This window comes from Stegodyphus dumicola, chromosome 6 (assembly GCF_044657685.1).
Source record: "Stegodyphus dumicola isolate Sdum_Otavi_A_Nest chromosome 6, ASM4465768v1".
In the NCBI taxonomy this organism is placed as follows: domain Eukaryota; kingdom Metazoa; phylum Arthropoda; class Arachnida; order Araneae; family Eresidae; genus Stegodyphus; species Stegodyphus dumicola.
In genome coordinates, this window is record NC_140773.1 from 109,250,984 (window position 1) to 109,277,356 (window position 26,373).

At 33.5% G+C, this 26,373-nt stretch overlaps 1 protein-coding gene across 7 annotated transcripts in view; it reads left to right on the top strand.

The window, feature by feature from the left end:
* The window catches only part of LOC118194570 (ELAV-like protein 4), a 180,566-nt gene that overhangs the window by 44,704 nt on the left and 109,489 nt on the right, over positions 1-26,373 (top strand). For all 7 annotated transcript variants that reach the window (XM_085818791.1, XM_085818796.1, XM_085818795.1 and 4 more), the window contains one exon: positions 20,185-20,403. In XM_085818791.1, coding sequence (XP_085674917.1) covers positions 20,185-20,403 — 219 coding nt within the window. The remainder of the gene's footprint in view (positions 1-20,184; positions 20,404-26,373) is intronic.

Here is a 26,373-nt window from a genome sequence, read left to right on the forward strand (position 1 = left end):
AAAACATGAGTTGAGCTTAAATTTGAAATGGGTGATATGCAATAATTTTTGTAGGTACACAATACCAGATATTAGTCATTATCATAATCTACAAATTGTTGAATTTTTCTTCGTAAAATATAAAGATCATGTATAAATTAAAGATTTTGAAGTACCTGTAATTATTATTCTGGAGGTTGTCAAATGCAGTTACATTTGTATTTTACAGGTATTTATCTTGTGGCAGTGCAACACTTGAGAATGCTCACAACTTTTAATTGAAGCATTCAAATGAAATTGTGACTTAAGTTTTTAATACATGAATTAACAATTGAACTGGATACTTTGTGAATATCATTCGAATTATTAGACTAGACGTCGGCAACCTATGACACGCGGAACAATTCTCAGTGCACTCCAGACTAATCTACAAATTTATCAAGCAAATATAAATCAGTCTCTCCTCTGTACCGTCAGGAAAGTTTAGTTGCTAAAATGTCGTAACAGTGCTTAACAACTGGGCGCTCACAACTGAATATTCAGAATCGTATGTCAAATTGAAAATCACAAATTATACCCCCGATATAGCGATATTTAGAACTGACAAGGTTCGCATTAAAATTTTAATTTAACCATATTGAAGGAATACTTTGTTTTTTAAGAAATGTTAAATAGCTTAAGTTCACGCCGGGAAATAATGTTATGAATCTTACTTCACGGCACTAATGTTATATCTTAAATTCATATAAAAATGTTAAATATGAAACTACTTGCCGTTAAAGGGAGTGATCGTATCGTGAAACGTGTACAGCATTTTTTGCGTTGTGAAAAAAAATGCATTCCGGGACCGCGCCGTGAGAGGATCGAAAACATAAAACATATACAAGATATAAAGGAAAAGTTCATATTAAATATATAAAGAAAACATACTGTAAGAGGTTCCAGATTAAATATCAGTTTATTCAATTACAACACAATAAGAAAAATCTTAACCTCATCTGAGAGTCTGTTCATTTAAATTCATAAAAAAACTTAAGGTTTGTCTGGTGATTTAAAAGAAAGGAAAGGGAAACAATTTATGGCCTGAGAGTTAAATTTTAGATTCGACGTTGTTTTTACTGCTAAGGACGTTTTTGTAAAAACTTGCCTAAAGTTCCACCACACCAAAAAAAATAATACTTATCTTGAGTGGACATCTTGAAGTGGAGGAGAGCTCATATCTTAGCTCTATCCTTACGTCACTTGGCAAATCCGCAAGACAGACTCGAACGGCACGACAATAAATTACATCAGCTATACCGTCAAATCTTACACCTGCTACTGTTTTCCATAGAAGAAAATTATTCCCACTGGAAGCAAGAGAACAGCTTACACCGCACGGCTGTCTGCCCAGACTCTAAGCTCCACCAAGGAAAACGTAGACAATTAAGCTCGGCATTTTAGAGAACGGCTAACGCAGGCTTCCAGTTGACTAAGGTGACATAATTCCTTCTGTTTTCAAGTCGGAGTTCAGAGGACATCGTCCTGACTTTTGCCGATACAGATAGAGACCCAAGTCTCTGTTAATTTTTTTGTTATTCGCTCAACAGTTTTTTTTTTCTTCGCATTTTGAGAAAACCCGCGGCCGGGGAGCATAATTGCCGCTCCCCGCCGGAAGCACTGCTCGATGCCGACTAAATCTTTTCCTTTCTCCGGTCAAGAGTAAGTGTGTCTCGCCTCTTAACCAAACGCGGCCGGGGAGCATATTTGCCGCTCCCCGCCGGAAAACACCTCTCGGAGTCACTTACATTTTGTCCAGCAAGCCCAAAAATCAGCGAGTCAGTCCGATAGTCAGCCAAAAGTAAGTGTGTCCAACTCAAATTTCCTTCTTGTCCTTCACCAAACGGGCTCCCACTATGGCTTCACTTATCGCCCCCTTAATTATCGCAAAAATCTTCGTTTTCAACTCCAGAATGCGGAAATAAGGGTGATCGCGCATGCGCGCCCTTCTTCACTTAGCCAACAACCGGACCCTCAATCGCCAAAACCTGAATGACTTACATTGAAAGACAAGTAGCAACCTTTGACCTTTCCTTCACGTACTTTCCTCTCTTAAGGTCAACTAACAATGAAAATTCTTTCTCGAACATTCTAAAGCGCGCGAAATCATGACTTGGCGAAAATTGCCTCCCTTTCCCTGCTTCTTTCACAATGAATAAAAGTTTGTACAAGATTTACAAATAGAGAAAATAAATAATATTCATTTAAACTAAATAATATTTCCAGAAGCATCTGTTTCTCCCCAAAATTAAAGCCTTAAATTAAATAATTCAGAATCAATAAAATTTAAATTTCCATAAATCATAAAATCATTCACCTAATTTTTTTATAACGCTATCAGATAATTTCTCTACATAACAGAAATACGTTTAAAAGATATATGTACAATTTTAAATTTTTTATGTTCAAAATAATGATATCTTTATTTTTACGGTAATAACTATCTTTAAATAACAAATAATTAACATATAATAAAATTAAATCTGTATTCTTGTCCTCTGCGTGCATTGCCGCTGGAATCTTATTGTTTAAAATAGTTCCTACTGTGCGGCATCCTGAATCATATTGGTACACTGCGGAAAAAAATGGGACAGTTCTGTATCTCCCGTTCTACCGGGCCGATTGACAAAATTCAAATTGCGTTTTCTCATGTCTCGAAAGCGCGACTTGAGATATATAATAGATTTATATATAGTGGTGTTCTTACTTAGGTATTCTGACACAAAATCGGACTTTTTCTGAAATAACATACCCATTTCTTCCATATTTCGATTCTACGACTCAAATGCCTATATATTAAATTTTGTAAAATTTGGTGCGAAATTTTAGGAGAAATTAAAAAATTTATCTTTGCGAATTTTTTTCAGATTGGCCAAGAATAAATCACTTGGCGAACTAATATATGGCAGCCAATTCTTTTCTTTCTATTATGCCGGAGCGGGAAAAAAGGCACGTCGTTCCTGCCTCTTTAAAATGTGTATGAGCGGAAAAAGTGACATCGTTTCTACTTCCAAATAATTTAGCAAATATTTTAAACCATATCTAATGTTGTATCGCTTTCAACAAATATGCCATATTTTAAAACGCGCCAATATATAAATTTACGTATATATTTTTAAATATAGGAAATTTTGAATAAAAAGCTATAATTTTTTGCAGGTATGCTTAGAAATACGTCAATTCATAAATTCAATTAAGGTGATGGCTAAAATGTTGTAGATTATAATTCAAATTTTTTGAAAAATTTATAAAACGTATTTAAAAGTACACATTTTAAAAAATACCAAAAAATGGGTGAATATTATTTAGAAAACTTGAATTTCGAAATGCTAAAGGAAGAATCAAATGAGCTTAATAAGAGATAAATATGTACCAAACTCAATTAACATTGAGGAGCTAAAATTTTTAGAGCTATTTTTTAAAACTACTCATGTGATTTTTACAAAACTTGGTATTTTGGCGTAATTTGAGTCGTAGAATAGAAATATGGAAAAAAATTGGTATGTTATTTTAGAAAAAGTCAGATTTTGTGTCAAAATATCTATATTAGAATAAAGCTACATATAATGCTAAGTCACGCTTTCGAGACATAAAAAACGCACAGTGGAACGGGAGATATAGAACTGTCCCTTCTTTTTTGCTCAGCGTACATTGATTTCGCATACCACAGCTACAAGCTTCGCCGACCCCTGTTTCGGACTGACGTAATCATGATCTCCTTGCAATAGAAAACTTCTGATCTTCTTTTGTATTGCTTATAAATGGCCTTCATTCTCAGTGTTTGAACTCTTATAAATGTAATGGAGCCAGATTCAAATCAGCAACCTTGTTTACTTCTCCAGATGAAATATGAAACGTGATGGATGAAACGTTCTTAAGTTTAAATACTTAAATGTAATTATTACACTCCAAACAATACTTCAGGTTTTTTATTGTATCTGATAAACTTAATTAGCACTAGCTTCATGCTGAGAAGAGTAAAATTTGAAGTTATTGCTATCGGTTATTTCGTTAATAAATTGAAAACTGTTGTTAGACAAACTATTATTTCAAGATTTATTTAGCAACCTATTGCTTTACGTAACACAAGTTCTAGAAACATAGGCCTAGGTAAGTTTTACAACTAGAAAATTTCTTTTTGAAATAGCTTGTCTTTATTAACTAAATATTAGTTTTTATAATATGGGCACTGCATCTGACAGTTAAGTCCATTAGAATTGCTCCAATTTTTGGTAATCGAATTCGCGTTTAAAAAAGGCTAGAAAGGTCACTTGTTTTCCATTATACTTCTTACTTCAAGTTGTATGTATCGTTTCATAATTTTAATCCAATTGTATTAATTATACAAATGCTCCTCACTTAGCTTACAAAATTACTTCTATGTATTGCCTGATTAGAAGTAAATGATCCGACTGCTAAAATTAATCACTATGGATTTAAGACATTGAAAATGTTTAAAATAATCATTTTATAAATTCTCCAATGTTGGCCACATTCGGAAAGAAAATACTTCAATTAACTCATTCATAAAATCAATGCTCATCATTAAATATAATATTCAGTTAATTATAATAACTAATTTCTTCAAAACTCTCATCTTGTGTAGAGCATAATTTATGCTTTTCTAAAACCTTTTAAAGGCTTCTTACTGATCTGAATATTTGCCATCCTACGATTTTCAGAGCCTCGCTTTCAATTAATGTTTGAATTGAAAAGCAGTCATTTGTACAAAATGTTTAAGCTAGGAGACTCATTTAAATGCAAAGTTTTATAGTGAATTATAATAAATGCAATAAGCCAATGAGTGTTAGATGGTCTAAAATATTAAACTAGCAGTACAGACTGGCATGGTTTTACTAATATTAAAATATGACAAGATTGTAATTGATTACTGAACTGATTAATTTTGAATTCTGTTCCGGGTAGCGAATTGAAAAATTTCAATATTTAATATCTGTGAAGGCTTTATGAGTAGGATGAACGCTAGCCATTTACTATAAAAAAGTGCGTGAAGGTACCTCCTAAGGCCGTCCACTTTACTCTAAATTTAAGGTTTTGTATTTGAATTATAATTAAAGACTAATTTTTCAGAGGTTACTTACCAATTAATGTTAAACTGCAGATGTGCATGCAGTTTTTTTCTTACTATACTACATGCTAATCATATAATTTATGGAAAAATGTATATAAATCCACCATGAATGTGGCTCACCAGCGGCCGAGCGGTAAAGTCTCTGAACACTGGTAGTTCGGTCAGAGGTTCGAATCCCGCGAACGGGCAGGATGCATGGGTGTTTTCGTGGTGTTCCCCATGTGTAACGTGTATACGAGCCAGTTTCCCTTAGAAAGTCCTCCACGAAGTCATCTCTCCCCTTAGGCAAATAGCCCTAGTATGCTTTGCCATAATTAAATACACCACACCACCACCATGAATGTAATTATTGAATTTAAAAGCTGAGAAAGGTGTAGATAACTGCTTTTCAAGTTTTCAAAAATTAAATGAGACATTCATCAAAAATGTTTTAACGTTAACAACTGTATGAATGTAAAAGATAATGCTTTGGTCATTGGTAAGTTTCATATGCTAAAAGGTAATTTAGGATTTTTTTCTGTAAAGCCATGCATTGTTCTTACGTTCTTGAAATACTTGTTATAATTTTATCTTCCAATTAGTGTAGAACTGACTTCGATCAATTAAAAGCATGTAATTGCAATTGCAAATTTTCAATTGACGTTCTGATTTAGTTACTGAAAAAGCTTTCTCGTATCATGAAATTTTGGCCCAGTGTATTCCATTCACTTTTCTTAAACAATACGCAAATAAATGAATGAGGATCGGGCTTTATTGATATTTTCACAAAATATTGAATGTTCTTTAAAGTTCTGGAACAAAGTTTAGTCTCCAGATTGAATTCCCAGAGTTTTATGCTTGACGCTACCTAACTGGTTAATATCTGATATTGCAGAAGATGCACACTGGGAAAAAAAAGGGATAATTCTATATCTCTCGTTCTACTGGGCCGATTGACAAAATTCAAATTGCGTTTTTCATGTCTCGAAAGCGCGACTTTGGATGTATATGATTTATATATATAGCAATATTCTAATATAGGCATTTCGACACAAAATCGGATTTTTTTCTGAAATAACATACCATTTTTTTACATATTTCGATTCTACGACTCCAATTATGTTACTGTCAAGTTTTGTAAAATTCGTACGAGTAGTTTTTAAAAAATTAGCTCTCAAAATTGTAGCTCCTCAATGTTAATTGAATTTGGCATATATTTATAATCTTTTTATTTTTGTTTTTTCCTTTCACATTTTGAAATTTAGGTTCACTCCAAATAAAGTTCACCTATTTTTCGTTTTATTTTTTAAATTTCTATTTTTAAATAATTTTTATAAATTTTTCGAAAACAATTTTGAATTATAATCTATAAAATTGTTACCATCGTCTTAAAGTAGGTGTAGTTCTAAGCATACCTACAAAAATTTGAGTTTTTATTCAAAATTTTCTACGATATACAGGAATTTACATATTTTCGCGTTTTCAAATTTGGCCTAATTTTTTTGAGCGATAACAACGCCGAATGTGTTATGGATTTTTGTTACAGTGAATTGCCACAGCTGTTTTTAATCTTAAATTTCAAATAAAATTTTGCGAGAAATAATTATACTGCTGGCCACCGTAAATGCAACACCCTGAAGGAAGCATGCAAATAACATGAAATTTACAACATGTATTAGCGGAGGTGAGATATGCAAATGATTAGAATTTCAGCGCAGACGCACATCACGCGCGCTTGTGGCGCCACTTCAAAGCGCTATTTAAGGCTTGGAGTTTTCGACGATTTCAAGTTCGGCAATTGTTTTTCTTGTGTTTTTTTCAAAAAAAACTATCAATTATGTATCATCGTTTGATCAAGTATCCGAATTCGACAGAGGAAGGATAGTGGCCTACCGAGAGTGTGGATTATCTTTCAGAGAAATCGGTAGTCGTGTTGGACGAAACCAAACAACTATAATGTGGATATGTGACCGTTGGATGCAGGAGGGTACGACGGACCGACGTGTTCGATCGCATCCACCTCGGTGCACCACTTCACGTGATGACAGGAACATTGTGCGCATGGCAGTGATGCATCGCTCAGTCACATCACGAACCATAGCACACGACATCAGTCTGTAACTTATCATCCCGTGTCTGCGCTTACCATTCGACGCCGTTTACTGCAGAGTGGTCTGTCCGCAAGACGTCCATTGCTTCGTCTACACTTGACGCAGAACCACGGACGTCTCCGCCGCCAATGGTTCGATGAAAAGGATTTGGACGGCAGAATGGAATGAAATTGTCTTTACTGACGAGTCACGCTTCTGTCTGCAACACCACGATGGTCGGATTCGAGTATGGAGACACCGTGGAGAGAGGATGCTAAACAGCTGCGTTGTGCACCACCACACTGGTCCTGCATCGGGTATTATGGTATAGGGCGGTATTGGATATCACTTTTGCATTTCTCTGATATGCATTGCCCGTACTTTAAACAGCCAGCGCTACATCTCCGAGGAGTTGGAGCCAGTTGTCCTTCCTTACCTTCAGGGGTTGCCCACAGCCATATTACAACAGGATAATGCGTGACCACACGTGGTACGCAGTGTCCAAGGGTTTTTCGTCAGTCGCCAGATTGAATTGCTTCCCTGGCGGGCTCGCTCTCCGAATCTTTCGCCGATAGAAAACATGTAGTCCGTGGTTGCTGAACGATGGACCCACATTACATCGCAAGCTGCCACACCAGATCAAATTTAGCAATATGTGGAAGCTGCTTGGTCTGCTGCACCCCAAGAACATATCCAAAGTCTCTTTGAATCAATGCCGATGCGTGTGGCAGCAGTGATCTCCAACAATGGCGGCTGCTCTGCCTACTGATTCTGGAAGGAACCACACTTCACAGAAGTCTATAAATTTAATCATTTGATACTTGGTCAACATGTTATCTACTAAATAAATTTTTTTGTGATATCTCTTGTCTTTCTTGGTGTTGCAATTTGGGTGGCCAGCAGTGTATATTAAATTTTTTCCCTCAAAGATTCTTAATAAATATTAATACTATATGAAAAGCTATTTTTTAAAAATTAGATATTCAAATTTTTAACTTTTAAAAATTTCTTCCTATTTTAAATATTTGTTAGAGTAAATTTTTACCATCGCCATGTTATCGTGTGCTTCTTTACTTTAACTGTATTTAAATTGAATTGCCTAAAACTAAAGTTCGTTTAATATTTATTTTCACAATGTTTTTAAGCATAGTTTGGGTCATGTACCAGCTTTAAATATATATATAAATTTTTACATTCTCTTGGAAAGAATATTTTAAGTAGATAATTCTAATAATTTTATAAAAACACGATCTTTAATATGATTTAGATTGTTTGCAGCCGATATAATAATCGGGTTTCTCAGTGGTACAGAATAAACACTGTTGGAGTGTTTTATTTTTTTGTCATTTAGCAAAAAATCTTTTAATTAAAATATTTGACAAGAATCCAAAATTTATGAAAGGAAAAAGATCGAAAAATCTTAATTTTCTTGTGTGATCACTGAAAATAAATGTAGAAGGAAAGAAGTAAGCAAAAATTTAAAGGGGAATTTGGGGTCAGAAATACCAAGTTTGTTTCGAAAAGTTGGATGCTTTGGAATATACTTTCATAACACTTTAAGGAATTTGTGTGTTCAAAGAGAAAACACTTGGACGTGCACAGCAGCAAATACCATCAATTGAGCTTGTGCTAAAGGAAAAGACAAAAACGATATCATTGCAGATTAAACTGAGGAGCGACTGGTTTTCGACTGTATGGTTGTATAAATAATGTTATAGAACATCATATCATCATAAACGGAGAATCCCATGATTTCTTAGACGAATTAGTTGAAGATTTAGGAATATATCAAGTGATGTATGTGGATGTCAAAGACGTTTTACCTCTTGATGAAACCAGTATTTCCTTTCATCTCATGCCTTCAAAATGCTTAGCCTCTAAAGACTGATAAAGGCTTTGACCAAATATTGATGAAATGGATTGATTTAGATTATTAAATTACGGCAAAGCTGGGATATCTGACTAAAAGGAGGGATGCCTTCGTGAAGAACCTTCTACGAGAAACCAGCTGGCATACACGTTACAACGAGAAAACCACGAAAACGCCTATGCAACCAGCCCGTTCGCCGGGATTCGAACCCTGGAGCGAACTACCAGTGTTCAGCGACTTTACCGCTCAGTCGTTTGTAGGTCTTTATGAAATGGAAGACGATAACTTTATTTAAAATGCATGTCAGAATTACCAAGATGTTTCGAAAAGTTGGATTCTTTTTAATTTACTTGCAAAATGCCTGAAGAAAAAGAGCAAGCCATTAACAAGACAAAAATAAATTTTTGCATAAAATTTGGTATTTTTATTTAAAACTTTTTAATCTTGTGATATTTGATTCTTGCGATTTCAAAAATAAAATATTTGACTAAAATAAATAACATTTTAATAAACTAAATTTAGGATGATATAAAATTGTGTAAAGCAATGAGCACAATGTTAAAGCTATTTAAAGCAATATATGCAAGTCATCCTAAGTTAAAATGTCGGTTATACATCTTTCTCGTTTATATATCTTTTCTGAACGGATAACTGTGCTTTACTGTATTTTCTCTTTTAATATATGCAATTTTCAGATTCATCGTAGTCTGGCACACCAAGTATTCTTCCGAAAGAAACTCATTCCGAAATTCAAATAAAATCCTGGAAAAAAATGCTGAGTTCGAATGAATAAATGGAATTTTAAAACGCTTATCTGAAGAGACAATGCAACACGAAATAAGTCTAAAAATTTAAAAATTACCTGAAATAACTGTGGCAAAAAATTAAATTATAAAGAAAAAAATAAACGATGCACCTTTTATTTGAACTACACAGTTCGAATGGGTAAATAGAAATTTTTAAAACAGTTATTCGAAAGAAATCATATAACTTAAGCAATTAAAATGAAATTCGAAAAAGAAAATTAATTTAACAATTATAATTAAATATAATATAAAAACATTATTTGAAAAAAAAGGAACGATTGTGACTTTTCCCGTTCACGGGAAAGGAAAATAGGCTGCCATATATTAAATCGAAAAACTGAAAAGCGCCAACATAAATTTGTGAATTTCTCCGTAAATTTCGCACGAAATTGTACTAAAATTTCATATTTAGGCATAATTCGAGTCGTAGAATCGAAATATGGAAAAAATTGGCATGTTATTTCAGAAAAGTCCAATTTTGTGTCATTCGAGACATGAAAATTTGAATTTCGTCAATCGGCCCAGTAGAACGGGAGATATAAAACTGTCACTTCCGGGCATAGAGAACTCGATGTTTTGCAACAATTAAACCACCCATAATCCGTTTCGTCTGTATTTGACTTTGTTGGGCAGCTCAAAAGTTGAGACATTTACCGTATCTGCCGGCATTATGACTCACTTTTTTTCTTTGAAAACAGGTCTGAAAAACGAGGTGCGTCTTGTACGTCGATACTCGGCTTTTGATTATCTTCATTTCTGGAAATTTCCTCTATTTGGAGTTATGAGATTTTTTTCTTCCTTCTTTGCGGACTGTGGGAATATTATAAATTAGAATTCAGTGAATGCGCATGCTCTGACATGATCACACTGGATGGTGCAGAGGACAATTTGTTGTATGAGGATGCTGATTTTGAAGAGGACTAAAGTGACTTTCAAGCTCTAGAGATGAGTGTCTGGATTACATTGTGTTTGTATTACTTAATATTTAAAATACTGTCGATTCATATTATAATGATCAGTAATCCAATTTTATCCTTCAAAAATGTGTATGAAAATTGCGCGTCTTATACACCGGCAAATACGGAAATTGAAAATGTTTCGACAAGATATGTACAGAGCTGAGATGTATAATAATTCATAACCGATTGGAATGGGATTCAAACAAATTCCAGTTGGTGCAAGCAAAAATCGATTAATTTTTAAGCCATAAATATAACTATAAAATGAGTTCCTTTCCTTTGATGGAAAATATGTAGTCCATACAATGAATATACAAAGATCTGAAAAGATGCATTTCTTTAAAAAATATTGATATTTAAGTCTCGATAATGACCTATGCATTAAATATTATATTTAAATTTCGATCAAACTTGATTTTAGAAAGATTTTGTACTGCATACTCATTTTTGCGTACTGCATACTCATTTTAACCGTATTTGCCATTGCGAATTTAGGAACTATTACCTGAAATACCAAGACCTGTGTCCCTAACATTCATTCTAAATTTGCTATATTTAAAAGATTAAAGGCATAGCATTAAAAATTAGCTGTTTAAGTTCTAGTTCCACCTTTAAACTGATATGCACCCGTTCATTGGGCATAAAACCGCAAAATATTTTTGCGTTAAGCTTTTTCTTTTGTCGTAAAGGGCGGTTCCGGGAAATGTGTTTTACTCTCCTGACCTAAATATAAACCAGCTATCCTTTCAGAAACGCTCAAAGCTGGTAACCAAATGATTTTCCAAAAATTATCCTATTTTTTAGTATCTTAAAAGTAAATCGTTAGTTTAAATTAATCTAATTTAGATAACTTGTCATCTACCTCGATATACCATTTTGCTTAAACTAACTATAGCATCTTAACTACAAGTGGGAAGCTTGAAATAAGCGATAACAAAAGGTAAATATGAACGAGAAATCACTCTGCTAAATTCAAATTTATAAAATTCGTTCTTTTATTTACGAAGCGGAATATTTTCGTTCTACGTTTGTCTCGATAATGGTTATCTTAAATCTGTTGATACTTGCACTTATGGTTTATTAAAATAGCAGTGTTTTCGGTATTTTATGAATATTTTGCTTATGAAAAACACAGCTTCATTTTATTGAACTCTTTTTAAGGAATCACCACTGTCTTTGTTTTTCTTTTCAGTTTTAAATAGCTAAATAAAAAATTCTATATTCCATTAAATGTTTAAATGATTATATACAATACTTTTCTCCGTATGAGGGGTCGCTGCTCGGCAGGGCATAGAATGCTTAAGGTTTTGGCTAATTCTGAAAGTGGCCGATCACGATACGCAACAAAATGGATTTAAAGAGGGAAAACGTGCAGAGGGGAGTGGGGATTAATCGAAATAACGGGAAAGGGAACATCGATCGCTGAGAAATAAAACTATACATGCCTCCCCGTTTCTGTTCTTCAGGAAGGCTTCTTTTTTAGGGACAGTGGTAACGAAAGTAGATGTATAGAAATGATTTTGCTTTTTTTAGAGAGGAACTGAAAATGCATGGATTGTAGAAGCTTGAATTGTATTGTGTTAGAGAAAATACTTTTGACTTTTCCTTTTTGTACCATTTTGTTAAATTTTGTCCACGACTACATAATGTAACTTTTCTTTCATTATCTACTTTGAATTTGTCTTCTAACAATATACTGGTCTAAAACTTCAATACTTCAGGCTTTATTAATTTAATATTTTGGGCTTTTTTACCGTGTTATTAGTTAAAATGTTAACCTCTTTTTAACGGACACATTTAAGACTTCAAAAATGTGAGTGGAAGCAACTGGGCTGAAATTTTCAGAAATTGAAAAACTTAATTTTAAATTGATAAAAATGACAATTTTATATTAGTGTACGATTACCGTACAGTTCCCGAGTCTACTGCAAAGTTTAAATACTTAACTGTTCGCAGCTTTATTATTTTTGTGTTCATACTTTCATTTTAATGTATGTGGCAGAATTTTCTATTTCTGTGTTTCTTCTTTGTGGAACATGTACTGTTTGCGTGCGAAATTTCTGATTCCGGTATGATTTTAAGGAGGGGACTTATTGCTTTAAGATGAAATTGTAGTTGTATGTTGCACAAAAATTAACGTTTTTTTGTTTAACCCCAGAATCTTAATTTTAAACTCCTTTGGTGTATTTTGATCTGCAGTATATAAGCAAAAGTGCTATAATCATTAAAAGTATTGGGAAACCTAAGGTTAAAGTCCTATAACTTCTACAGCAATGCTGGTCTAGCAGCGGCAGAAACAGTAAACTCTCTGAACATTGGTAATTGGGTCCGAGGCTCGAATCTCTTGAATGGGCTGGCTGCATGGATGTTTTCGTGGTTTTAACCATGTGTGTTAACGTGTACACCAGCCGGTTTCCCTTAGAGAGCCCTCCACGAAGGCAGAAAGCCTTTGAAGCTTGGTCGTAATCACATAAACCAGTCAAAACAACCTACTGAAATGCCATGTGTAACGAGGATACGACCCAGTTTTCCTTAGAATGTCCTTCACGAAAGCATCTTTCCCTGTAGGTAGCCCTCGAGTATTCAAATAAGCCAAACTAACTTGCATTAGCGTCTAGTGTTCTTGGCACGCCAATAGTCAAGGAGATAATATATAAACTCTACTCTTGCGCATTTCAGCTCTCACTGGAGCAGAGGAGCTCTGAATTACCCTCATGTGCAGTTTGCAAGATGGCGTAAGAAATGCTATAATACACCGAAACTGGTATGAAGTTTTTAGTACAGATTGTTTCAGGAAGGCTAAAACTGAAATTCTTATTCAAATGTATATGGTTAGTTAGAATGCAGTATGAATTTAGTATACTACCTTTGTTGAGGCAGAAATCTCATAAAAATGGTTTATGGAGCGTTTTCAGAACGATCGATGTTTTATTTATGTTCATTCAGTAAAAAGTTCATGGAAATGTATTACAGTACTATCGTTTCGAAAGACTACTCGACTACTATGAGTTATCGGTTCTGATATTTTGCATTTCATGTGATAACATATCTCGAACACTTTAACGTTGCTTTCACGCCATTGACAGAGCTCCTGGTCACTTGGACATGGTGCTTATCGGTCTAATTTCTGCAGTGATTCTTCCTGTTATCATTTAAGCGTTTAACTAAATTTGCGTGGCCTCACAAATTGAGTGCAAGAAAAATGTCATTTTTAATGCAATGAGTTATGGTTAATTTTTGTTTTGATCATCTTATTTAGTTTTTTAGTTACAGTATATTTTTTCTGTGTTTGCTTCTATTTTGTTTACCTTTTTTGGAAGGGTTTCTCAGGAATGAAACCAGGATAAATTAAAAATTTCCAGCATAAACTTTGTCAAAGGAAGAAAGATATTTAGTATCGAGCCGTAGGAAAAGTCTTATACACTAATATTACGCCGATAATACATGATATGAATTTAACGGAAAGTACTCTGTAGCATTCTGTATATTAATATTTTTAGTTTGCTATTTCGTGAGTCCTCTGTTAAATCACAAATTTTAAACTGTATATTCAAGCATCCTTAAATCAGATGAATTCAGGTTGAAACGCATTTATGGGAAAAGTTCTATACATGGAAATTTTAATTTGCAAGAAAATGCATAAACGAAACTTAATTCAATCGAAACTTAATAATTAAAATTAATAATATAATTTATGATTGCAAAATTTGTTTTTTTTTTTGGTGTGAGCTCTTAAAATTATACAAAAGAAAGCTTTTGCATTTGAAACTGTATTGCGCTTAAAAACTAAAATAGCCTATGGTTATTTTATCTTTGCAGTAAATATTTTTATATAATTCGGGCATAAAACAGCTTAAAATAATCATTTTACTGCTTATCTGGACATTAAAGGATTCAAATATTTTCAGAACGTTACACAATGAGTAAGATGGGAATTCTTAGATTCCATTTAATCTGTGTGGTGATTCCTTACGTTCTAATTTAACCAGGAATAAACTTAATCGAGTGATTCCAAACTTCGTTTGATTGATAGCATGCTGCGTTGAATCTTTATAAGCTTACGACAATGGTTTTAAATTCATTTTACATTAACTCTCATGTAAACAGGAAACCTGTAGTGTCTTGACATTAAATTATCAAATGAGCGTCAATATATGTTAAAGGTGAAGGTGCTCCACTCTTAATTTCCATCTCTTCTTTCTATGCCAAATAAACGGCTACGGAAAGCGAAGCAAAATTGTAACATATCTGCATACAATATCTTGGACAGCTCAGGGGGCTTTATGGCACGTGAATTAAAAAATCTGATGTGTACACCACATGACTTTCTTGTACGGAATATTAAATTATACGCATTTTTTCTTGCATTTCATTTAAACTTATTGCATTGAATTAAATCTACTTCGCCGACTGCGCATAAACCACAATAGAATAAATGCATTCTTTAAAATTCACTTTGTTTACCATAGCGACACTCTGGCGCTAGGTTTACTTAACAGTATTATGTTTCTTTCATTCAGAATGCACAAAATTTATATCATTTAAAGAATTATCTAATCGTTGCCACATGTTCTATTCAAATACTATAATAATGCTAGAACTATGTATAAAAGAAATTAAGCAAACAAGACAAAAACAGTTTTTCACAGACGATTGAGTATTTCTCATTCAATTTAGTTTTCACTTCGCGACAAGGCAAAAATACATAAAAACTCAAAATATCTATTAAAAATTACGAAGTAAATTTTAAACGCTTATTTCCTCGAAAAAATTCCAGAAAGGATTAAGCATGATTTAAATAATAAATGAAGGCGTTATCTTTGTTGTTGCGAAGCTAAGTTTCTCTAGATTGGCAACAAATCCGCAACTCAGCTATTTCAAATGTAAACAAGAGCAATGGCCGCCATCAAATTAGGCTTAGCGGCACTTAAGTAATTTTAAAATTGTTGATAATTCTAAAAATATTGCATACAGATTTACTAAAGGCATAAAACCCTTAACCGGAAGATAAGAACAACATAATTCAATCATTCTTAAAGCAAAAAATGTACAATTTACAAACATTAAGAGTAAAGAAACTGAGATCACTGAGCCGGGTAATAGAGTGGATATATATATAAATATATTTATATACGTTTGGTGCGGCCGATTGCAACCAAAATACGAGTTGCACATCTACATGTTATAGCAGTCCTATATACAAAATTTCAACGTTCTGAGGCTACTCGTTTTTGAGTTATGCGAGATACGTACTTACTTTCGTACAGACGTCACGAAACATTCTCTTCAGAATTCATTTTAAAGCATTTTTTTAGTTTTTTGGAGGAAAAGTCTTATTCTGTCCTTACGTACCGATATCACGCAAAAACATCGTTAAATTGCATTCGAAAGCGGTCAAAGTGGATATTTTCGTTGAAATATGCTGCCTGAAGCTTTTCGCGATTACAATAGTTCCTTTTTACTTCGTACAAGGAAGTAAAAAGACTTTATTCCTCAGATGGTACTTCGAAATAAACTAGCTGGTAGACATGTAGCTAAATATAATTTCAACTGTTGTAAATATCTAAATAAGCTAGTTACAAATTTAGAATATTGTAAATAACCTTATGTTCTTTAATAACCCTTTATTTAACCTTACATTCTCTAAAATTGATTGATTTACATTACAAGGTCATGGTTCAAAGTTTGAATAATTTTAAATCATGATTTAGAAACAAGTTTTTCTGCCATTTACAATTTTTTATGATTGTATGATTTATCGTAATTTGCAGCAATTACTGTTATGAGGATATCTAAATTCTGTCATTTGCATTTTAAGCTGTAAGTATTTTGGTCTTCAAATGTAAGAGCAATCTCTTATATACTATCTCTTATACAGGCCAGACTAATGTAATGGAACAAGAATAAACATGGGACGTTAAAACAATTTAAAATTTATTGACAAATTATTCTTTTAAAAGGAAAACGTTGCTGCCCTTTGCTTAAAAAATATGTAGTCCGATTTGAAAACATATTTTTAATGAGAATTGGCGAAAACTATTAAAATTTGTTCCTAAACTCAAAAGTTAAAAAAGCCCACCAGAGGCCGAGCGGTAAAGACGCTGAACACTGGTAGTTCGGTCCGAGGTTTGAATCCCGCGAACGGGCTGGCTTCATGGGCGTTTTCGTGGTTTTCTCCATGTGTAACGTGTATTCGAGCCAGTTTCCCTTAGAAAGTCCTCCAGGAAGGCATCCCACCCTTTATTCAGATAGCCCTCGTGTGATTTGCCATAATTGAATAATCCAATCCAAAAGTTTAAAAAATCTTTCTATAAAAGCTTAATTCCCTCCGACTTGTCCTTTAAGTTCCCATATATTTAGTGCATTTTCTATATTCTTAACTAGAGGGCTACGGCCAAAACAATATTTAAGTTCTATGTACTGAAAAACTGAAATCAAAATTAACTATTAATATTTTTGTTGCCAAACCAGGAAACAAAACTTTAGATACTTCATGTTAATACGTATGGATTCATGATTTTAATTTAATGTAATAAAACTTTTTCTCAAATACCAGTAAAAGAATTAACGTGGCAATTACATACCATGTCCATATCTTAATCTGAAACAAAGTTGCCACCAGCAGCTATTTAAAATGCAGACATTGGCGAAAACGCTCCGACGTACACTGACGTCACATGAAATCGCGTCAGATGACCTTATGTAATAATATATTTAATGTTTGGCAATATTACTTTATTTCGTATTCTGTAAAACTTAAATATTTTATTAAATTGTACGATTTAAAAGCTAGCAGTGGCAACACTTCTCGAAACAAAGCAGATTTTTATCTCAAGCGTGCGAGACTTTTGCCACTCGGAAAATAAGGTCGAAAATTAGCGTTTTCAGTTTTTAATGAATACCTCGGCTGATTAAAATCGTACAAAGATGAGAATGGTCAAATGACTTCTCACGAATTTTTGGAATCCGGGGGGGGGGGTTACTTCAAAACTTTACTACCCGCTATTCCGGAGGAGATAATACCACAAACACGCATAGATTTTAAATATATAGTTCACTAAACTAATTGAAAATTCATCTGCTTAATAATGCTGATAAATTTTAATGCATGCAAAAGGTTTTTTTTTTTTTTTTATTATATATATATATATATATATATATATGCGGAACCGTGCAACTTTCAATGATATTGACTTCTCATAGTTTTAATTTTGAGAAATATTTAACAGTTTAACAAATTTCACTATAAAAAGATGTGATCATTTGTTCTATTAATTGGATATCCAAGAATGTATTTTGGTTTGCTTGAAATGTGTTTAAAGTAAGTTGCTTTCCAAGTCAGCTGAATTGTAATGAGCAATAGCAAAGGTGTAGTGTATGAGCTTTTAGATTCCCCTGGCTAGTATGATTTCTTATGCAGACTAATCTTCTGTGTTCACGCTAACTAATGTGTGTCTCGTGTGTTTCTTAAAATAGTGGATGGAATTTATTGCGAACTTTAAGTGGTAAATTCTGTAAATTAGGGGGAAGCTATATTCTGTAATATTTCATTGGTTTAAGACATTTAATGCAATAATATACGATGCAATATTATGCTCTTATTTTCATAATCTTCACTTGGAGAATAGCAGTTTGCATTAGTGAGTAAACTAGTACAGCGGGGACTATAATCTTGAAGAAAACTGATTTTAATTTTTAACACGATGACTGTCGTGGGGGTCACTAGTGGTCGACGCTCGACTTGGCTACAGCGTCGCTGGGGGCCACCAGTGACCGTCGATGCGATCAATAGTAAAAATAGAGTAAATATCGATACTAATAAATTTTTAAATAATACGATTGTTACAGTAATGGTTTGAAGAATAATAAATAGCAAAGATTTAAATTATAAATTTCAAAACTGGTCTACAGCGCCTCGATTGTCACCGGTAACCACCACCATGAAAAACTCATTAAACCGATTATCTCACCTTATCTTCTGTAAATATTTCAACATAATATACATCGCATAATAAAAACATATTTGCGCCATGGGCTAGCCGCGTAAAATGCGGGCGGCAGTCAACGTGTTAAATGTTTATACGTTACTACCAACGAAGATTTTTCAGACCATCTTTTGAAAGCAAAAATACCATTTATAATCAAATGAATTTGTCACAAAATTTAGAGCAAAAATTTTAACTATGTGGTCTGTTCGTTACCGTGTGTTATGAGCTGACTGCGTCATATCAGTTTAACTTAAACTTGCATTAAATCGGTAGTTATTATATACTCCAAATATTGTAATAAACATCTTCAACTATTTCAATAACGTCTAAAATGTATCGTGGAAGTTTCAAGTTACATTTTTATAGATATCTTGCGTATTTGAGCTTGGCTAAACTGATGCGAAAATTTCGATTTATGTTCCCTTCGAAAGTGGAATCCTGGATTTTGAGTTGCACGAATTTGTCATATTCGTGAATTCACGAACTAAGTCGAATGTTGTCCAATATGTTCTAATTACAAGTATAATTTGAATTAAACAGTTTTGTTGTCTTTGAATAACTATTCAAAATATTGCTGATAACTTCGTGATAGCAGTGGAATAATCAATCATTTCTTCTGAAAAAAGAAGCTAATCTTAAATTTCATACTTTTACCGTCTTTGAAATCCCAAATTAAAAATGAATATTTTTTCTAGATATCGCTAAGATAATTTTTCAAAGCATCTTATTTTTAGTCTAAGTTTCTTCGATTTTTTTCCATCTTTGGGAGATTGTCTTTGTGCATTTCCCTGATTCAAATCAAATGGTGAATTTTTCATGCTGTATGTAAATGTTGCCTAGTGCCATTCCAATATCTGTTACATGCAGATTTATATACCGGTATAATTATGGATAGATATCGTAGATCATTTTTCTTTAATAAACTAGAAGCTTGATTTAACTCTTGAGTGCTTGTTGTAATGCACCTGAATACTGTATTACGGTATATAGAGCTTGCAATTATCTTAACGTGCGAGTTTGAAATCGGAGTTCAGATTATCTCGTATCTCGGCCGTTATTTGGCCAAAATAATCTTTGGTTAGTTTGGTAAAGCAGTTTTAATTTGTCCAGTGTCCAAATTTGTAATTGCGGCTAAGTAATGAATAAACATATAACATTTTTATTAAATCGTATTTTTCCTCTAAAATGTATACTTAAATTACTCCTAAGTTTTCTCTGGGAGCAAACAAAAAATGAATACCTAAAACTATTATTTTAAGCCGTATTCTGTAAGTCTAGGATGTAGTTTACTAAAATATTACTATGCATATGATTAATAATTTGTTAAAACACTGGAACGTTTGTGTGGAAGTTGATTACTAATTGTTGATTTTCTTCCGTAGTGGTCCAGATGAATGGAATGGACACCTCCCCGGTCTCATCGCAACAACAAAATGGCAGTTTGCACAATTCTGTGCAGACCGGCACCTCGACTGAAGATTCGAAGACTAATCTGATTGTCAACTACTTGCCCCAGACGATGACTCAAGAGGAGATAAGATCTCTTTTTTCCTCTATTGGGGAGGTGGAGTCATGTAAACTCATCCGAGACAAAGTCTCTGGTCAGTAAATATTTTTATAATTTCATTTCAACTTGTGATGTTGGGACATAAAATTTTAATTAGTTCTTGTATTAAAGGCAAGAACTAAAGTTTATGCTCGACTGCAACCAGTTCTAATTTAGTGAGAATACTGTTGACGTAAATTAGCAAATCCAAATCTGTGCAGATTTTTAATTTTTGAACATATTTAGCCCATGTGTACTTCAAACAAAAGTAGACTTGCTAGCCATGTATCAAAGATGTACATTTCAGTCAGTCTAAGTAAGAGCAATGTTTTGAAAACTAAATAACACAGCCTTACTAATGGCATCTATTCAGTAAGAACGGAATAAAATTATTAAAACCCTACTGATTTAGAATTTCCTTTAAATAATAATGCTTAGGATTAATTTAGATATTTTTCTTTTAAGAAAGGTTCTGTATATTGAAATGTATAACCTGTATAGTCAAAGAGCATTGAATCAGATGCAGTGTTATTAAGAATTTTCTTCAAATTTTATTTAACATTTTAACTCGCGCACAATTAGTTTGTTGCTAGTTGCAAAGTGCAAGCTTATAAATTGCATAACTAGTACATTCTTATGAATCTTAAGAGTTTGCATTTTTGCATAGGTATTGAATTGTATTTTCTGTTAAACCATGACACAGTGCAAGTCTAGTATAAAAGGTTTTCTTTTAAAAGTTGAAACATTATTTCATGGAATGCTTTAAAATATTTCAATATTCCGGGACCTTCTCACATAATAAAATAATACAATAAAGTTAATCTTAAAGCTGGAATTTCGGGTAAATCTTGGTATTTGGAAAAGATGATTGAACATAACTTTTCCAATCAAACGTTGAACTTTTCATAATGTGTGTAAATGTTGACCAGTGCTAGCCTAATATCTACTCACTTGTGCCTTTGTATACCTATATAATTGTAAGGATATGATGTGCATGAAATTTTATTCAGAAGAGTGCATGTTAAGATGCATCTTCTTTACTAAAACTTCATGCCCACCAGTTGCTGAACACTGATGGTTTCTGCATGGGTTCAATTCAGAAGAGCTGGCTGCATGGGCGTTTTTGTGGTTTATCCCATGTTTAAGGTGTATACGAGCCATTTTCCCTTTGAAAATTCTCCATGAAAGCATACCTCCCCTTAGGCAAATAGTACTAATTTGCTTTGCCGTAATCTAGCAAGCCAACTACTAAAACTTTATTATGTTTAAATTTTAGTTTAAAAATTTTGTAATCTTAAACATTTAAGCACGAGTGTCTAGACCTTGCTATAATTTTAAAGTTCTCTGTTATAATGTGTATGTTGTTAAACAACGAATATTGTTTTTAACTTCTGGCCTAGGTGTTAATATCTAAAATATAGCACACGGACATTTAATTTGATGCAGCATATTTTATAAGCTAATTTCGAGTAAAATTAAGCGCTCTACCATTTGGTTCATGCCCCTGTTTAACAAATCTCTTTGAACTCGCTTGTAATGTAACTGAAATATAATTTTGTAAAACCAAAGATGTAGAAGGTTTTTAGATTTAAGTGAGATTGTTTTATGCATTTTAATGCTATTAGAATTTTAAGATTTTTGGAACTGATTCTAATTAAATGAACAACAAATGCGCATGTTAATAAAGGATTTTTGTTGTATTGCCCGTGGATGAGCAAAATGATTTTATAAACACAAGTTTATACGAGCCCTAAAAGATAAGAATTTTTGTTGCTTAGGTCACAACCCTTTACTCTTTCACTTCAGAATCCAAGATATATTGTGACTTTTGTCAGTTTTTATCTGCACTAACTCATGGCAAAAAAATATTTTGGGCACAGCTTAGCCTTGCATTACTCTTGGCAGAATCCTGGTCCTATTGGGTAGTCTTTTGTCCTGAACAGCTGAAGCGAAACCTCCCTCGATCTCGCATAGTTGTTGTATGTACTTTCTATATATGTTGTGAGACAGCAGCTGGTTGACCTTTGCTCTCCCCCTGGCAGATATAATGCTCTTTCTTCTCCCCCTCTCAGCGTTATTGGATAAGGCCGGGCAACCAGTTGTAACGGCTCCATCTGTTGTCTGTGTTCGCGTGCCTGAAAATAGAGGGGGAAGAAAAATTATCAAATAAAACAACGGGTTGCCTCGCCGGAGATTGACATCAGAACCGAAACTCTACTGATATGAACGAAATTTCCAGGCCGAACATTATTGAAAGGATGCCTTCATATAATTGCGCATCCACTCCTTACGAAATTTTTATTAAATTTTTCATTCCGTAAAATGCAAAATAACAAAACTATAGCCTTGTAATGCAAAGCGCAATTAAGCCTCGAATTACATGCTTAATGCATTTTAAAATTAAAACTTAATCTTTTAAAAGTTTGCTTAACCGCATTGTAGGAAATTTTTACGCGAAAACTGGATAATTTCAAGTGTTGAAGTCTTTTCTTAGCATTGATTTCCATTATTGTTGTACAGAGTCCAAGCTTAGATTCCATTATTGTTGTACAGAGTCCAAGCTTAGATTCCATATTGCTCTTAAATTCCTTGGAAATTGACCAACTTAATACGAGTCTTCTGAAAGGGTTGTCTAAGTGAAATTTGTAAAATATTACATTTCTTCCAAATATTGTATGCATTGTTCATAAATGTATGAAATTATTTCTTCTAATTTAATAAATCTTGATTGGCAGCATTCTTGTATCCTACAATTGATTTTATCATGTTTCATATTTAGTTCCCTGGAGTCTATGTACATCTTAAATATTTAGCTAAAATATAATTAGGATGAAAAATAAGGAACAACGCTCACATGGAGGAATAATAATGAATGACACACAGAACTCTTTGTTTACTGGTGGCAAACAATTGCTTCTATTCATGCGAATTTCATTGTCCTTAGTTTTATTATAGGTGTTTTCAAATTTTTCAGTTTTAAGGTAAATATTAATTTACTTTTAAACCTTTCAACCAAAAATAGAAGTATTTGGGAACCGTACAAATGGAAAATTTCTAGATTTTGTAATTTAATGCTGTTAAAATGTAAACCTTTTATATCCTGCAATTGTTTAAGTCATTTAGGGTAACATCCGATTCATATTTGGAAAAGGAGTCGTTTTTAATTTCAAAATTACAGTTTAATTTAGGTGAGAACTTATTATCGATAAAAATTCACAAAGATTAATTTATAAATTAAACGCAATTCTACATTTTACATGAAGAATAAAAACCAGGATTAGGAGGCTTAATTTTGAATAGTCATGACAGGCAAAGTTGATAGTGTGCTGAAGCAAATCATGGTAAGCGAACCACAGAAATATATTATTTGAATATTTAGGTATTGAAACGATGCTTCGAACAGTATGACATAAGATACAGATGTTGAGGTGCCATAGCCTAATGACAAAAAGTATTTGTTATTACTGTTAACTTCAGCCACGAATCGGGCAAAATCGCTGAACACTATTTGGACCTGCACTCTTATCCTGGCAAACTGGCTGCGTGCGTGGGAGTTTGAGATTTTTCTCATGTGTAATGTGAATACGAATAATTTCTTTTAGTCTTCTGCGTAGGCATTCGTTCAAAAGAGATACCGCGCGTGTTTCGCCATCATATTGTTGTCTGCGTACGAGTTCGTAATAGACCGAAACACTGAACTGATAACTTAATAAAATTTACGTTTCACAGTTCTGAACTTTGCACAAAAATAGTTGTACAGCTCTTCACAGTATCAGAATACAGTCGGTAGTCGTATTTGAAAGAACTAAGAACATTAAACTCAACGCAATGTAAAGAGCGGAGATATCGCAGTACTCCGACCTCAATCTGAACTTAACTACTGACAAAATTAGTTGCCGAAACTATCGACAGCTTGGTGATATCTTGCCAATTTAGCGAGACAGCTATATGCACAATATTAGACTTGTCCCTTTATTCCTTGTTCCATCAGAACATCGTCTCCGTAGATTTTCAAGTTACATTATGCTGGAAAATAAAATTTCACATGATTTCACTCAAGATATTTATATATGCAGAATTCGTAGCAAATGCAACAAATATTGATTTCCTTTTCAAGTTCATTGTTTTAGTTAGTGGTCGAATACTTTCATTTGTTTTAACCCTTGTTTATAGGTACACGTGACATGTTTTACTTTTATTTTTGAAAATGCAAATAGAAAATGTTTTTAAATTTTTACTGAATTTATTTTAATTCGTTTAAAATTGCGAGATTTGTTTTTTAAGCGGTCCAATATTTATGTAACTCACTATATGCGTCCCATGCATCCCTTTATCTCTAGGCAGTTTTCTCAATTTAGGAAGCTCACTTGATTAGTGAAGTCTAAATATAGCACACAATTTCTTCATTTTAGACATGTTTATTTTGCATTTACTAAAAGCGAACTACAGAGAGAGAAAATAAGTATATTTGGGAGAGAATTGGTGACTAACTTTGGGGAGATCAGAAATTTATTAGAACTATTTTAACTAAGCATAAAGTTCTGGACTTTGGAATACTTTACATCTGTTCGTTAATTTAAAGACTGTTAAACTATATAAAAAATTTGGCAGAAATAACTCCTTTTTAATGAGCTGGTAATCTGCACTAAATCTGATTTCAGGATTTGGAATTTCTTGCATAAAATCATGAAAACGCTATAAAGAAACTCTTACAACATGCTAAGTGAAATGGTCTAAATCGGGTAGTCTAACTTCTTGCACCTACCGCCCATTTTGTAGTTAGTAAAATTTCCTTACCGCCTTCGGTTCTGCATTAACTTAATTTAGCGACACTTACAAATTGAGTAGAGATTTAAAAAATATATGGTTAAATTTATCCATTTTTTATATAATTTTTGTATACTTTGCCTATATCTGAAATATACAAAACTTGATCCTCGTAGCTAGACTGGACATAGATTCCTGCGAAAATGCTTCGGCTAGGAATCCGTTAATGTTAGGAAAAGCTCGTTTCTCGGCAAAGTTTATCCTTGCTTTATTCACCTTTAGACGTAGTGACCCTGTATGTGTACTATAGTTGCATAATACCTGAGTGAAGAGTTCAAGGCTAAAGGTTACTGGATCCTTTATTGCTGGGTGCTAAGCCATGTTGGTATAAAAGGAAACGAACTGGCAGATATCGCTGTAACACTCACTCATTCGCGCAGACTGTCCCAGTCTAGTAGGCGGACAGCTAGTTTCTAGCGATTTTTTGTGTTCGAATTATCTTAATTGATTTAGGTACCCTCGGGTACACAAAAATGCCCTTTTTAGGGCACCATCGTCGAAAACGGATGAAGAGGGTGCAGATACTGATTTGGATAGGTCTTTCAGATCTTCGAAGTTTGAAGCTAAGGAAAGATTTCATAATCTCCGAATAAGAAAAAGCAAAAACGGCAAGAATGTCCAGGAAGAATTACTTGAAGCGCTGAGGACTAGGTATACTACGGATTACATTCATGAACTAACAGATAAGGAGCAAGGGGATTTATTACCAGAATTTGGCCTAGAAGCACTCACTAAGATGATACGAGATCATACGAACAGAAAGCTCATGGAATATATTGCGAAAGTAACAGAAAAACGAAGATTTGAAGCAGAGCAGGAAGAAAGATAAGGAAACAAACTATAAAGAAAGGGAATGGAAATCTCCAAAGAAGTTTGCAAAACCCCCCAAAAGTCCAGAGCCGATGGAAATAGTAAGGAAAAATTGTTTTGAAAACTTGGAACCTGAAGCTAACACTAAAGGAGGAGCTAAGAATTCAGAAACCCCACCCCCATAGTATTTCAGCAGGAACAAATCGATTGGTTGAAAGTCTGATATCCAAGAGAAAATTGTATCGACGAGTTTGAAGCACAGATGACAGGGGCAAGCTATTTTCGTTCAATTGAAAGATGCTGATAAATACCGTGCAATTACTGAAATGCTTTACAAACGAGGAGTTCCTTTCCACACATACCAAGTAAGCTGGAAGAAACCTATAAA